General features: G+C 49.1%; 1 protein-coding gene across 6 annotated transcripts in view; it reads left to right on the top strand.

The window, feature by feature from the left end:
- CDH3 (cadherin 3) overlaps positions 1 to 16,309 on the top strand; it is a 99,688-nt gene that overhangs the window by 45,573 nt on the left and 37,806 nt on the right. For 3 of the 6 annotated variants that reach the window (XM_057711528.1, XM_057711531.1, XM_057711527.1), the window contains exons 1-2: positions 10,474 to 10,682; positions 10,890 to 11,010. In XM_057711528.1, the coding sequence (XP_057567511.1) occupies positions 10,623 to 10,682; positions 10,890 to 11,010 (181 nt within the window). In that variant the 5' untranslated portion in view covers positions 10,474 to 10,622. Of the gene's footprint in view, positions 1 to 10,473; positions 10,683 to 10,889; positions 11,011 to 16,309 lie in introns of those variants that run through there. The other 3 variants (XM_057711532.1, XM_057711530.1, XM_057711529.1) reach the window with 1 other exon arrangement.

Raw genomic sequence — 16,309 nt, 5'->3', positions numbered from 1 at the left:
TCTCTAGTCTCACCTCATCTCCCTTTCTCTAAGTACTCCCTCTGCTTCAGCCACAGTGACTTCTCCTCTGTCCCTGGTTTCTAGAAGTTGCCTACCTCAGGACGTTTGCATATGCTGTTCCCTCTTCCTGGAATACTTTCTCCCAGCTTTTCCATGACTGGCTCCTTATCAGCCTTGGTCTAGAGCATCTGCCCTGACCATTCTATCAAAAATGAGCTTCCCCAGTAACTATCTTATTGCTATATTTTTTTCCTTCTTAGCATTTTCAATAGTCTATAATTATCTTGTTTGTTTACTTCTCTATGTTTTTATTACAAAGTCCATGAAATCAAGGATCTTATCTATATGATTCACCATTGCATCCTCCATGCTCAGAATAGCATCTGACACATAATAGGCCTACAATAAATATATCTCGAATGTAATGAATGGAGAAAGGAGTGGGACCTAGACCAAGCAGGACCTTGACAGAGCAGCAGGGAGGCATTTAGGGATTTTAATGGAGATCCAAACTGATCAGACTTGGCAGTTGTAAACAATCAGTCTGACAGTAGTGGGGAAAACAGATTGGAGGGTGACTAAGGAAAGCTACTGCAGTAGTCCAGGAGAAAGATGACAGGGTTAAATGGAATAAGATGTACAAAGCACTTAACCATATGGAAAGGGGGGTGGGGGGGCGGGTTGTGGTTAATATTACAGTAACAGGCAGTAATATAGCAGGTAAGCAAGGACCGCTTGATTTTTTTTTTTTTTTTTTCTGCATCGGGTCTTTGTTGCTACGTGCGGGCTTTCCCTAGTTGCGGCGAGCGAGGGCTACTCTTTGTTGTGGTGCGCAGGCCTCTCATTGCAGTGGCTTCTCTTGTTGCGGAGCACGAGCTCTAGGCCCATGGGCTTGAGTAGCTGCGGCATGCAGGCACAGTAGTTGTGGCTCGCGGGTTCTAGAGTGCAGGTTGAGTAGTGGTGGCGCACCGGCTTGTTGCTCCGGGGCAAATTCTCACTAGCATTGTACGAGCATGTGTTTATATCAGGAAGAATCCCCTGCATTGGCAGGCGGATTCTTAACCACTGGGAAACCGGGGAAGTCCCTGCTTGAATTTAATGACAGTAAAGTCAAGAGTCCAGAGACAGAGGGACTTGTGTATCCCCTGGAATCTTTGAATCTCTAATCTGCTCCCGTGATAAATGCTAGAATTTCTTATCCTTATGGAGTTAATTTGCCCTCTGTTCTGGTAATTTATTCTGCATTCATATATGCATTCTTCTACCTGTGTTCCTTCTTATCACCATCAGCTGGGAGGGAAGAATTTCACAGAGAGCTGCTAACACTTCTCATTAGCTGTGTGACCGGGTAAGTCAACTAGTCTCTCTGAAACTCAATTTCATTTTCTATAAAATGAGGACTCTGATATCTCTTCTGTCCATTGTGAGGATCAATGAATAACTGTACAGAAAATATTTTCACAATGCAAGAATAATTATTAGTTATTTCATTCAGTAAATATTTATTAAGCACCTACTGTGTACCAGGCACTGTTTGTTGGTGCTGGGAATACAGCAGTGCCACTGAGGGAAAGGCAACAGCAGAAGTCCATTCAGCTTCTGGACATTTTGGATTTTGATTGTATTTTCCAAATTGGCAGATCACCTTGGGCCTCTGTTGAAAAATATAGGTTCTTGGCCTGACCACAGTCTTGGTCAGAATGGGAGAGGTAGAATGAGGGGAGGGTTAACTATCTCCCTGACGTTATTCAGAAAGGATTGAAAATAAGAGATTAAGTGGATTAAACTGCCTCCCTTTATCATTTTCCCAAATACTGATCAACCACTCAGCAATCCTGCATACACAGCTGTTTATATACTGAATTTTCCAAAACATTTCTAATAAGAAGTACCTTCAGATGGCTTCTGGGGAGAGCAAGTCCAAACATCAGAACCAGCCACGTGACCTTGAAGGAGAAGACAGCGGAAGTAGCGGAAAACACTGTCCTTGGTGGTGTTTTGTCTGCCACAGAGCTTGCTGTACAACTGATCTGGATCTTGGTCTCCTCATCACCAGAATGAGGTCTGGGTTTTCTGAATACCAGTTCATGGAGGGGTGCAGGGTTAGTTAAATCAGAATAACCTAAGGAGCTTATTAAATCTCCAGATTCCTTGGCCTCACAGACTGGTGAGTCTGATTCAGTAGGGCTAGGACAGCATCAATCACCTCCTCTATTTCTAATTAGCTTCCTGGGCAATTAATTTTTGATACACATCCAGATTTGGTATCTCACTAGGGTAGATCACACTCTCTGTGCCTCAGTTTTCTTGTCTGTAAAATATAATCATTCTGCAGGTAGAATTAAATAAGTTAATTTACGTAATGTACTTAGAACAGTGTCTGTCCATAGTGAGTACTGAGTAAGTTTTAATTATTCTGTCCATCAAGGTCCAATCAGGAAGACAAACCACTGGGAGTATTTATTATTATTATTATTATTATTATTATTATTATAACTTTATTTTATTTATTTATTTTTATTTTTGGCTGCATCAGGTCTTAGTTACGGCATACCTTCTCTCTAGTTGTGGCGTGTGGGTTTTCTCTTCTCTAGTTGTAGCACACGGGCTCTCTAGTTGAGGCACACAGGCTCAGTAGTTGTGGCACACAGACTTAGTTGCCCCGCAGCATGTGGGATCTTAATTCACTGACCAAGGGTCGAACCCGTGTCCCCTGCATTGGAAGGCAGATTCTTTACCACTGGACCACCAGGGAAGTCCCCACTGGGAGTATTCAAAGCAGAAGGAACTTAATGCAGAGGTGATGGCTAGGCTGAGAAGCCAAACGAGACAGTGATACAACCTAGTGATTAGGCAGCAAAAAGTCATTCACTGCTTAGCAGGAGGAAAAGAGGGAAATGGTGGTGTTTCTGGAGCCCAAAGTCTGGCAGAACCTGGACCAACAGCGGAAGCTGTAGCTGTAGATTTAGATACAGCCATTATCAAGACAGCTGAAGGAGGAGGAATACCCTGGCTTTTCCCCATCCTCTAGTCTCTCAGTAGTGCCTCCCATTGGCTGAACCCAGCAGGAAGTCATCTCTCAAGTGAGCCTGGGAAACTTTATCTGCAGGAGTCATCCCTGCCTTTCAGGGGAAGGATGAAGAATGGCTCTGAGGAGAGATTATTATTATTTTTATTTTCTTTAAGGTCTTTTTGGGCCTTATGGTTCTCAAAGTCTCTAAACTTTAGTCAACCACAGGCATTCAGGGCTTTGTGAGTGCTTATTGATTAATTGATTCTGTGCCTTCAGTATACACACATACATAAATGCTTGGCCTCTGATCTCTGGAAACTGACAGCTCAGGCCTTGGCAAAAATTCACCAGTGCTGAAGGCAGCAGAGCCCCACCCAAGATTCAGGGAAAGGGAAGGAATGTGGATCAGGTTTCTGGTTGAGGATAGCTGCCTCAGCACCTTTAAGGATTCAGAAGTGATGGATGGGAAAGCTGGCCAGAGACATCGCTAGGCAGAAAGCAGGGTCTCAGAAAGCCCAGGAACAGACGTAAAGAAGTAAGACTGCGGAAGCATTTGTGGAGGGCACTGGGCAGGGGAGGGGAGGAGCAGGAAATAGGGCCTCACCCCGTTTTAAGGATACTTCCTAGAAAAGACTGAAAAACACCCACGTGTCTTTGGGACATATCCCTGTACGTGTGCAATGTGGGAGTGAAACTCTGGGAATTTTGCTACCAAAAATAGACAGGAAAGCTCCTTCTAAATATTTCTGGGAGGACCCAGCATTTAACCTTGGACCAGAGGCAAATATGTTTATTTTAAGAGTTTCTTAAAAGAAAAGATCGAATATTGTGGAATTCTTCCTAATATACCATAGACCTGCTCCCCAAATTCATTCTTCCAGCAAACGTTGTTAAATAGCAGGTTGGCAGCTGATTCAGGCAATGAGTTTTGGAGTGAGACAGAACTGGGTTGCAGTGTGGCTTTACCTCTGTCCTAGCTTTGTGGTCTTGGGCAAGGGATTTAACCTCAGTTTCCTCATCTGTGAAAAGGGAATAAGTAATACGAACTAGCATGTCGAGTTAGGAGGATTAGAATGAGATCATGCCTGAAAATAATACTTAGAGTCTGAATCCAGAGCGTGCTCAGGAAGTGGTAGTAGTTCATCATAATGTGACTTGTATTATTTGTACACTTTGCAAAACACTTTCCCCTCTATTAGCTCATACTTAGGTTTCACATCAGCTCTTGTGTCTACTCTGCATCTAGCACCCTTCCAGATGCTTAACAGTTATTATCTACCTATTTTAGTATCTATTTTATGCCAGGCTGTCCTGCGTACTGGGAATACAGCAATGAACAAAGCAGACAAAAGTCCCTGCCTCTCGGGGAGGATACACTCAGTGAGGAGAGAGCGACAATAAATGCAATTTCATGAATACTTATGTTTACTATGTTCCAAAGTGCTTTACAAATATTAAGTCATAACCTATGAGGAAGGTATTATTATGCTTACCCCATCTTACAGATGAGGATACTGAGGCCCAAGGGAGTTGCAAGTCACTTGGCCGAGGTCTCACAGCTAGGAAGAGCTGGATTGATGATTCAAAGCCACACACTGTGATTCCGGAGTCTTTACTCTTAATCATTACTTCTCAAAAAAAAATATATATATATACACACACACACATATATACTAATAGATTATCGCACCCTATAAATTAGGGTGTGATAAGTGCTATGAAAAAATAAAGCAGGGTAAAGAGGGGAAGAGGGTGATGGGAGAGGGCTCTCTATGCAGGGGGATCAGGGAAGGCCTCTCAGAGGAGCCACATCTGAGCAGAGACCTGAAGAGACTTCACTCGAGGAAGAGAGGCCGGTGGACATCTGGGGAAGGGCGATCCAGGCAGAGGGAAGCACTGTGCAAAGGCCCACACTTTGTGTGTTTGGAGAACCACAGGGAGGCCAGCACTGGAAAAGCAAAGTGAGCAAGTGGTAGAAGATGAGTCAGAGTGAAAGACGGCTCAGCCGGATGCAATTGCCTTTGGCTGAGATGGAAAGATTGTGAGAAGAGGAGGTTTGCAGGGGAAGGTCAGTTCAGTTTGGGATAATTCTCACCATCACCCACCCAATAGGAATTACTCATTCCAGAGGACTTTGAGAGATGAAATAGCCCACCCCAGATCACCCAGGCAGTTGTTTTCAGAGGCAAGATTCAGATGTAGGTCTGCCAACCATAACTTAAATGCCTCAGGCCTTTGGCTGGTAGGGTGATGTGGGGAAATCTGCAGAGGTGATATTCTGATCATCCTGACCCCTGACCCCAGGCGCTTTCAAGGAGGTGGGGAAGAGGTAGTGGAGAGTGACGCAGAAGAACACTCAGAGGAAGGTAACAGTGCCAGAGATCCCACAAGGCGGTAAGTAGCACGTATTTAAATGTGAAATGCAGACAGGAAGCACAGGGAAAGTACACTTCTTTTTGAAAGAGCAAAATGAGTGAAAGAGTCCCAGCCTTGTCTGGGTGGAAGGCATCAGGGACAGGATGAACATCTGTGCTGAAAAAAGCCATGCTCTGGCAGAGATGGGAAGACCCCAGTCTTTCCTGGGCAAGTCTTTCTCCACAAATTGATGCTTTTTCATTGTGACAAAGATATAACCAGGCTGGATGTCTCCCCTGGACCCATGTCTCTAACCACAGCCTCCTCAACATTGCCACTACTGGGCACCTCTAAACATGCCCCAATTTGAAGTCCTGATCCTCCCCCAATCCCAAACTTGCTCTACCTGCAATGAGATTCCAAGAAGCCAACCCTGAGACAATGATTCATGTGCATGAATGACATTAAATATGGAAGGGCTCCTAGGAGAAACTGGTGAGGGAATGGAGAAGCGAGATAAAGAGGGCAAGAAGCCAAGCAAGGGTGTGATGCCAGACCAAGCCCCTGGAGGGCAGCTTCAGCCTGATCCAGTAGGGGAACCTTGGATGTAAGTTACCCCTGGGCGTTTGGAGGGGTGGGCAGGCAGATGCTTGGCTTCCACACCCCAGCAGCAGTTGGTCATTGGCTAAGGATGGGAAAGTGAACTTCCTTGAAAGGGTAAAGGGACCCCAGTAGCTGAAGGGCAAGCCTCTGGCTCTTCACAAATGCAGGCTGCTGGGAGCATCAGCACACAGAAGCCAAAGAAGGGGAGTTCAGAAACCAACAAAAGGACCCCAGGGGATCTGATCAGTGCCCTGACAGGGTCCACCACATGTGCCTTACCCATCTCAGGAAATGGCATTGCCGTAGTGCTGATTGCTCAGGCCCCAAATCCTGGAGTCATCCTTGACCTGCTCTGTCTCACACCCCCCATCCAATCCTTTAGCCAATCTCATTGGCAATACCTTCAAAATATACCCAGAGACTGGTCACTTTTTTTAAAACTTTAAAAAATTGTGAGGGCTTCCTAGGTGGTGCTGTGGTTAAGAATCTGCCTGCCAATGCAGGGGACACGGGTTCGACCCCTGCTCCAGGAAGATCCCACATGCCTCGGAGCAACTAAGCCCATGTGTCACAACTATTGAGCTCATGTGCGGCAACTACTGAAGCCCACACGCCTAGAGCCTGTGCTCCACAACAAGAGAAGCCACGGCAATGAGGAGCCCACACACCACAACAAAGAGTAACCCCACTCACCACAACTAGAGAAAGCCCGTGTGCAGCCATGAAGACCCAAAACAGCCAATAAATAAATTTTAAAAAAATTGTGATAAAGTACACATAACATACAGTTCAGTGGCGTTAAGTACATTCACCATCACCATTTTGTGCAACCATCACCATCATGCATCCACAGAACTCTTTCGTCTTGCAAAACTGAAACTGTACCTATTACACATTTTGTTTATCCATTCATTTGTCAATGGTTGCGTCTACCTCTTGACTGTTGTGAATAATGCTGCTATTAACACGGATGTATTATACAAATATCTGTTACAGTCCCTACACTCAGTTCTTTTGGATATATACCTAGAAGTGGAATTGCTGGATCATAAGGCAATTCTATTTTTAATTTTTTTTAGTAATTGCTTTACTGTTTTCCATAGTGGCTGCACCATTTTACATTCCCACCAACAGTGCACAAGTGTTTCAATTTCTGCACATCCTCACCAACACTTTTTATTTTGTATGTTTGTTTGTTTCTTTTAATGTGATCATTTCTTACCCCTTCCACGATGACCACCCTGAACCAAGCCATTTCAGTTTTTGCCTGGCTGATTGCAGTGGAATCCCAACTGACCTCACTGCTTCTGCCCTAATCTCCTGTAGTCTTCTCAACACCACTCCTCCACTCACAGCATCCAGTGCATTCCTCCCTCCCCACTCAGAGTAAAAGGCAAGGTTCTTACAATAGCATATGAGGCTCTACAAGATGTGCTCCTCTCCCTCCCCAATCTGACTCATTTCCTACTTGCTCACTCCACTCCAGCCACACTGGCTTTTTTTTTTTTTTTTCCCTGTTCCAAGTAATCTTCTGTCTAAGGACCTTTGCCTTATTTCCTCTGCTTGGAATACTCTTTCTTCAGATATCCTTAGTGTTATTTGCTCCCTCACTTCCTTCAGGTTTTATTCATTTCTCAAGGAAGCCCCTGGGCCTTCCATCGCTCATCAGCTCCTTCTCCATTTTCTGCCTTTCTCCTCCCTACCCTATGCCTGGGAGGATGGCCCCTACAGACCCCACCACTTGGGCTTTCTTGCCCTCAGGCTTCTGGGTAGGTTTGGTCCATAGGAGGCAGTGCCAGAAGATGAACGGTGAGAGGAGAGAGATGTTGGGTTATTTTCCCCCCACATCCTCCCTGCTCTGCTCTGGGCAGTGGCCTGTCCCTCCTGGGCCACAGCCAGGTTTTGGAGGGATGGTTCTCTGCTCTCCAGCTCCCCCCTCCCCCCCCCAACCTGCCACTCCCAATGATGCCATTTCCTCCCTTTGCCCTGCAGTCCTCCAAGTTGTAACTGCCCTTCTGCTGCTGCTCATCACCGCGTCTTCTGCACCCCTGTTGGTCCCTAACCCTGCCCATTCCTCTAGTCCCTTCACTAAGACTTGAACCATCGGAGCTGGATTTTGTCTCCCGCTGGACCCTGACACCTCCTAGATCACATTATTTACAATTTCCAACCCTATCTTCTGTCCTGTGACTTGGCACTTCCCATTCTGTTCTTCTGCATAGCACATATTATCTAACTTGCTGTATATTATTTATTTTCTTTGATCCCTCACACTCTGGGATGGAAGGTCCAAAGATGCAGGGATGTTTGCTTCGTTTACTGTTGTATCTCCAGTGCTTGGCACATAGCAGGCTATCAGCAAATATCTCTTAAATGAGTGAATGAACGAACGACCGACTAGGGGAGCTACAGAGAAGACAGCGGTGTGGTCCAAGGTGCAGGCAGAAGAGCTGATTCTCAATTTCTCTTCTCCCCTCCCCTCTCCCGCCCGGAATGCTGAGTGCCCTGGAAAGAGGCGGAAATGAGCGTGCTCAACAGCCCTCCAGCCGGGTGTTTACTTAATTAGGGCCTGTATCCCGACGCTCGTTGGTGTTTAACTGTCCGCCTAATGGCTTCATCTGGTTCCGGGCGGGCGCAGGGGAACCTGCGAGACGAGGATAGGCGGGGCCTCCTCGAAAAGCCTCTGCGCGGGTATCTAACCTCCCCTCCAGCGTGGAAAGCGCCCCCTGCGGGAGAGCGAGGCGAGGGGGCTGGAGCTCAGCAGGCAGCCGGGGCTTCTCCTGCGCTTCGTGCATCCCCAAACCCTGGCTGCCGGGACCACAGGCCGGATAACCGAGCGCTCCCGATTCCAGATGCCAATTGCTCGCCTTACCATCAGCCGTGAAATTGAAGGATTACAGCGTTTCTCATTCTCTTAGTTTGGGAAAAGTGGAGAGGAGGAGAGAAACGGCTCGTGAGACGGAGGCGGGGGCGGAGGACAAATGAGCTGGATCCTAAAGCAATAATACCAGGCAACAGTTGGGCACTTGCTCTGTGCCAGGTGCTGAGTTTAGCATTTTAAACGTGTTAATTTAATCCTAGTCTATATTAATTCATTAAATCCTAGTACTATAGAGGGCAGATATCATAATAGCCCCACTAGCATGCGGAACTGAGGCTCAGAGGTGCTATTTCACTAGTCTGAGGTCACAGCGCTAATAAGCGGTGGAATCCGGCTTTGAACGCGGGCGGTGCGGCCCCAGAGCCCATGCTCGGCTAGAAAGAGGACTCCCACGGTCACAACGCAAACCGTCCTCCTCTTAGCCTCAGGCCTGGTGGTGGGAAGGACAGTCAGGCTTCCACGTTAGCCCTTGAGGGCCAAAAACATCTATAATTAGAGACTCCAGTCTCCTCAAACCCCTAAATCTGAGATGAGGAGGAGGAAGGAAGGGGTTGAGGAGTCAGCCTGAAATTCTCAAGACAGCTAGGGAAGGCGGAGAGGCCTCACGGAACGAGAGGTTGGGACTGGCCGGGAAAGCTCAGCTCGGTGGGGAGAGGGCCTGCCGTGTGGAGCGACTAAGTCTCAAGACCGTTTCAGGGCCCAGGGCTCACCTGCCTGCCGCCAGGGGTAAAGCGCTGTGGGTTTGAAGTAAAGGAACGAATCCCAGCTCCGCCGCATGTCTCCCAGGAAGGATGCAGAAGAGCTGTTTCGTAGGGAGGCTCACTGGAAGGCTGCTTCGCGCAGCAAGCAGTTTTTACTTAGATTATATTCAGTATTTTGGACCAATAAAAACAGTCGCAATTATTAAAATGCCTTTATTTGCACTTTACATAAAGTTGAGAAATTGTTAATTATTTACATCTTACGTGGTGGGGGGGGGGGGGGGTGCGGAGCTTGCTGGAGACGACGAGGCTAATAACCAGCCTTTCACCTCGCACCTTTTGGCGTCACCACGGCTTCGAACCCTGGAACCTTCTCACCCAGCCTCCATTTGTTCGGCTGTGCCAGGGAAGTAATGAGTTTTCCGCAAGTTGTAGCAGATTCTGTAACGCGGTCCCTCGGGACCTCACTGCCAGTTTTAAACCCTCAGAGTCCTGGGAGCAGGCTGACGTGGGAGGTGGGGAAAGAGGTACGCTGCCCCCGCCCCCCGCGCTGTAGCCGGGTGTGGGGCGGACACACCCGGCCTCCGTCAAAGCTTTCGATAACAGAGAGCCTCGCGGGAGCATGAATGGGGCGCCTCTGTCTCTAGCCGGGTTCAGATGCAACTCCACTTTTTTCCTCCACTGTAGCCGCAAGGCACAGAAACAATTTTCTTCGTGTGCTGAGGGCACTGAGTGGGTGGATTGTCTTTTTTTTTCCCCCTCGAACCCAGAATCTGCGAGACAGGGCCTGGGTCTCTGCCGGAAGTAACTCCAGAAAAGCCGAGAGAAGGCAGGAGGGGCACGCGAGAGGATGGGAAGGGGGGGTTTCGGGGGTGCCTCCGCCGCGCCAGCCCCGGCCCCACCTGCGAGGGGGCGGGACCTTGAGGCGCTGGACCAATCAGCACCTACCTGCGCTCACCTGGCCCCCTCCCGCTGGCTCCCGCGAGCCGCGGTTCTCAAAGCGGCGCGCTGAGCCTAGCGGAGCGCTAGCCCGCCGTCGCGGCAGCTCCTCAGCCCTCTCTCTCCAGCCATGCGGCTCCCTAGTGGGCCTCTCGCGTCCCTCCTCATCCGCTTCTTACTCCTGCTCCAGGTACTCCATTCCCTCGCCCTGACCCAGGCCCGGACGTTCCTCGGAGGGCGGGCAGGGTCCGAACGCAGCGGTGGCGTCGGGGAGAGCGCGGGGCTGGGCTCCTTGGGGCCAAGGTTGTCCGGGAAAGCCTGTGAGGACTCCCCGGGATGGGTATGCAGGGCTGGGCACGCCCATAACCCAGCCTCCCTCTTTCCCCTCTTCCCTCAGGCGCAGGTTTACTGGCTGCCGCGCGCGGCCTCCGAGCCGTGCCGGGCAGGCTTGGGGGAAGCTGAAGTGACCTTGGAGGCGCGAGGCGCGGAGCTGGAGCCGGGCCAGGCGCGCGGGAACGGTAAGACCCCCCCCCCCCGCCCGGGGGCCCGCCTGGCGGAACTGCGGGGCAGGGGCCACACGTGGGGTAACCCGGCTGCGGCGGGGGCTCCTGGCGCCGCCTCAGGTGTGTGGGAGGCGCAGAAAGCATCCTGGGGGATGGGATGGGGGTGGGCGTCTGGAGGGAAAGGCCGGAGAGCGTAGCGTTCTCTGAAGTCCAGCCCCTCCTTGCCTCTCTGCGGCGGCTTACCTTGACCCCCTCTTTTGGGGTGCGGGGCGGCAGAGCTCCTCCCCCAGCCCAGACGTGGGAAGCTCTCCCCTGCTGGCCCCAGCGGAGGAATGCGCCTTCCACATTCCTCCCCAACCCCCGCGCAGGTGCGGGGATGAGCTGTGCCCCGGGCAGCCCCCTTCGCCCCTCTCGGGCCCCTTTTGTGTACCGTGCTTTGTGTCTCCGACAGACAGACCGGGTCTGTTTCTCTTCTTCGCGCTCCCTTCCCCCGCCCCCCTTCTTCCCCAGCAGCTGGAATGCACTCTTAACCCTGCCCTTCCCGGAGGGCCTGCGCCCCTGCAGGCTGCCTGGAAATGGGGCCTGGCACACCTGAACTGGGGCCATCACGCACTGGGGACATCCCCAGCCCCCAGTGTCTTGGGACTGGAATGTTAGGGTACTTGGGGGAGTGGGCGTTCAGAAGCCAGGTCTTGAGCTGTAGGGGCGTGGATGGGAACCAAAGCACACTTTTGATCTCACAAGTACTTGCTCCCCCACCTCCTTAAGTTTAAAAACTTGAGAGTGGGGGTCACTGGTGCGCAGAACCAGTGTGTTATGAGACTCGGGCCGCTGACAACTGATGGGGGCCTCTTTCCCTCCATCCAGGACAGTGGGGGGTTCCTCCAGTAGATCAAACCCAGGTTCTGAAACAGAGGTCTATCCCAGGATCTTTGGGTGGGGTTCCAGATCCTTAACCTGTGAAATTGTTTAAGAGTTTGTGTATGCATTTTTCTGGGTAGGAGATTTATAGTTTAAAATTTTCAAAGCAATTTAAAAACCGATGCTACCTAGCACTTTTCTAATGCCTCCGTCAGCATACCCCTCACCGCAGGTACAAATTCCCACAGCCTGAATGTGGGAGTGAGCTGCCTGGGGAACAGAATGGCTCTCCTTTGTTTCTCCAAAAGAGGATTGGGGGCCTTGAGTTCTGTGGAAGCCTTTTTTTCTTCTTTTTTCCCCCAAATTACTCTGCAGATTGACAAAACAATTAACACCCAGGCTAGGCCAAGCTCCTTAAACTCTTGGCTGTAGGCAGCTGAGGAGAGGCATTAAGAGGCCATGCCTCATAAACTTTAAATTCTTGCACATGGGTTTATTACTGACTGGCTAACAAAGTGCAACTCAGCCAACCTGTAAAAATGTTAACTTGGGCAGGGCCCCAAATGCAATTCCGGCTCCCTGAGGAAGCTTTATTGCTAACCAGACTTCTGCCAAATCCTTACCCCCTCCCCCTCATTGTCAAGTTCTATGGCTACAGTCTGAGAACTACAGTCAGAGAGTGGGCTGTGGCTTTGAGTGTTGTCTGGGCCTTATCTTTCTTACTGAAGCAAGAAATATCAGATTAACTGTCACTTCACTAAGCTTGAGGTTGTTGGGGGGAAGCGGTGATCAGGTTTTCGATTTCATGGTCCGGTTGGCAAGTGCTTCTCGGTGACGTCAGGTATTTTAAACCTTTTGAGAAAATTCTGCTTTCTCAGATGTCTGGTTTATGGTTGTGAAAATGGTGGGTTCATGCCAGGAGCACACCTGGCTTATAAAACAAAAGGTGGGTTAATGTGCTTGGCTAACCTTGAGCGGAGCTCCCTGCAACGTGCCTGTGCCAAGTTCTTAGAGCAGTCTTCCCGTGAAATGGGATTCGGCCTTCTCTTTAAGTACAAGCAAGTTTCTGGGCCCAATTTATCCCAATAAATTGGGACTCCCCAGCAAAAAAATAGTGGTGTTTCTCCCATTAGTCCTCAGCAGCTGACACCTTTTCTACCTCCCTGCCTCCGCTCCAGCTCCCTATCCTCCAAACACAGGAGCCTCAGCCTGGAACCAGCCACGTGGAAAGGGGTGTCCTGAGGGTACATGCAAACTCTCAAGTTCGGCCAAGCAGACGACAATTTCCCTGCAGCGAAGGAACAACTGCCCCTGTTGTTCGCCCCTGGGTTATGAATTTCACAGGTGTCTATGAAGTTGAGCTCAAAGAAATTATCTGGTATAATTAATACCTTGTTTGTATGTGCACTTTCCTCTTCAAAGTATGTGCACAACTCTGAGCTTGCCCGATCCTCTTGACATTCTCTTGAAGCTGGTGAGGTACATTTAAACAACTTGAGCTCTTAATCCCAGAGCTGGGACTTCAGAAACCCTGTAGGCCAGCCCTGCTGGAGGTTTTGGAGATGGAGAAACACAGGAACAGCTTAATGGATTCAATTCCCTAGGCTAAACTCATGAGCTTCCTTGAGGGTCATGGACATGACTTTTACCTCTAGGCTTATGCCCAGGACCTGGTGCTTAATTGGTCCCAGTAGGTATTTGCATGAATTATGATAATCTTGTGAGGTTCTGCCTATTTTACAGATGAAACCTCAGTGGTTGTGGCTTGACCAAAGTCAACACTGCAGTGACCAGATGGGACTTGAATGGAAGTTTCTGACTCCCAAGTTCCCCAGCTTTTTTTTTTTTTTACCACCAGAAAGTGGGAAGTGGATGAAATGAAGTGGAGTGTTGGAGCACCAAAGCCCACCAATAGCAACCCCCTACTGCAAGAGCGCTTAGTCATTTATTCCTTTTCATCCTAGGGTTTTCTGGAAACATTCCTGCAGAGGAAAGCAGCTTGAATACATTCTCTGAGTGTCCTAGTGATGGGGACTTGGGTGAGGTGAGGCCCGGCTTGCCTAGACCAAGAGTGAGAGGTAAATCTGGAAGGAGGTAGAGCAGGAATGTTCCCCCACCTCACCCCCACAGTCTGGGGTCTGCCTTCCTTCAAGTGTGGTCTAGAAGCAAAGACAAAGGAGAGGCGGGAGGAAGGAGCTTGCATGGTATCAGTACAGTGATTAAAAGTGAGTGACCTAAAGTGGTCTATATATCCTTCATGGCGAACAGCTGAGAAGCAGCTTAATTACAGTAAAAGAAATCCAGTACTTTATTATGGCCCTCCACAGGTTCAGCTCACCCGTAGCACTTGGGTAAGATTAAAGCTAACCCTCAGTAGCTTTGGTAGGAAACTTCAAAGTTCAGTAATAAATCTGACTGAGCAGGAGTTAACTCCAAAATGGTTTTGCTTATTTCAACTTGTGTAAAAATCACCTTTTGTTTTGGAGCTCCCATTCTGGGCTGTGCTCTCTATTTACATTTTATTTTTTTAGTAAACATATATTTAGCATCTGCACGTATCAGGCACTATTCTAGAACTGCGGCTAAAACAATGAACAAAACTAAGACCCTGCCCTGGGGCGGCTGACCATCTAATATTAGTTATTTTTTATGCTTATGCGTGCCTCGCCACGCAGGTGGTGGCAACTTCCCCTCAGCTGTAAAATGAGGGTAAGAAACTTGGCATGAGGTCACTGGGGCAGTCAGCAGTAAGGCCAGGGTTTACACCCAGGGCATTCCACGGTGCCCAATAAATCCGCCTCTGTGGAATGAATGTTTGGGAACTGGGGCTTCCAGCCCACCCAGCTACCTTCCTGGCTCAGCAGCTGAGTAGGGTTGGTTGCCAAAGGCTGACGTACATCACTGTTAGCTGGTGCCTGGGGAACAGGTCTCAAACCTCTAGTCTCCCTTCTCACCTCCTCACATGGCACTGTGTTCCTAGGTTACCCATGCACGGTGCCCTCACCTCCCTGCTGCATGAGGAAGGCATGGCTCACCTTGAGCAGTGAGTCTCTAGGAAACGACAGCTCTGCGAAGCATTTGGAGGATGATGGAGGAGGAAGAGGGAGAGAAGGGCCTGTCTCCCCAGATCAGTGGAGGCTTCAGTCCTGAGGCTGAACAGTCTCCCTTCAAAGAACCACTGTTAATTGAAGAATAGCATGTGTGGAAGAAAGGGCCCAGATGCTAAGTGTACATACAGCTCAATGAACCTCACACACTTAAAACCCCTGTGTGCCTAGCACACACATCAAGGAGCAGCATTATCAGCACCTCAGATGCCGCTTCCCTCCCATCTCTACCCTCCCCCAAGAAAACCACTATCTGGACCTCAAATACCGTAGGCTGATTCCCTTATAGTTGAACTTTATGTAAAAGACTCATCCAGAATGTCCTCTTGGATCTGGCTTCTTTCACTGCACGTTGTGAGATGTAGTTCTGGGTGTTGTTGTGGTTGATGGTCATTCTTCTACAGTTTCCATCATGTGACCATCCACACTTCTGCTGTTGATGGGCGTTTGAGGAGTTTCCATTTTTTGGCTATTACAGCTAGTGCTGCCGTGAACACCATCGTGCAAGTGAAATTATAGGTGGATCGGTTAGGTACATACCTGGGAGCATAATTGCTGGGTTAACTGAGGATTACCTGGGGATCTCAGTACTGTGGCCGAGTACTGAGAAGTCAGCTTTTCTCTGTCTTGAAGTAGCTGAGTCTCTTCTGGATTCTACCATCCCCCTCTCCCAACAGTCTCCTTACCAGACCCATACCTTCTGGATTCTCACTTCCCACCTGGCCCTGTGCTAAGAGACAGTAGTTCTTTATTATGTACTTGGTCACATCCTTTGTTTGGGGGTAGAAATTCTTCCCTTTATTTGTCCTTCAGCTAATGCTTGTTACTTTCCCCCAAAGTAGAAAGGGAATCTGGAAAGGGCCCTGAACATCTCAGGTGAGAACTTCTTCCTGGGTGGAGATTTTTATCCTGGCCGATGTGGGTGGGCCGCAGCCTCCTCACATGCCCAAGGTGGTCGAGTCCAGCTCCTCCCTCATTATAGACGTAGTGAGGTATCTGAGACTCAGGGTCAAGCTGACTGGTCATCTAGCCCACAAACATCTGAGTACCTACCAGGTCCTCAGAGTTCAGGGGTGAGCAAGGCCCACAGCTCCTTAACCTCAGTGAGCTCCCTGACTACAGGAGGAAGCAAATCAGTCGCCAGGCCATTTTAATAGTGAATCCTTCATTCAGCAAATATCTACTGAGCATCTACCAAGGACAAGGCACTGTTCTTGGTGCTGGGGTACATTAGTGAGCAAAGCATGCACAAAACCCAGGCTTTGTGGGCCATTCACCTGCTAGTGGAGGGAGATGGACAAAATAAGTAATATATACATGTACTCAAGTGGGAGGAAAAATATAGA

This window comes from Hippopotamus amphibius, chromosome 16, assembly GCF_030028045.1.
Source record: "Hippopotamus amphibius kiboko isolate mHipAmp2 chromosome 16, mHipAmp2.hap2, whole genome shotgun sequence".
In the NCBI taxonomy this organism is placed as follows: domain Eukaryota; kingdom Metazoa; phylum Chordata; class Mammalia; order Artiodactyla; family Hippopotamidae; genus Hippopotamus; species Hippopotamus amphibius.
This window is presented reverse-complemented; position numbering and strand designations above follow the sequence as displayed.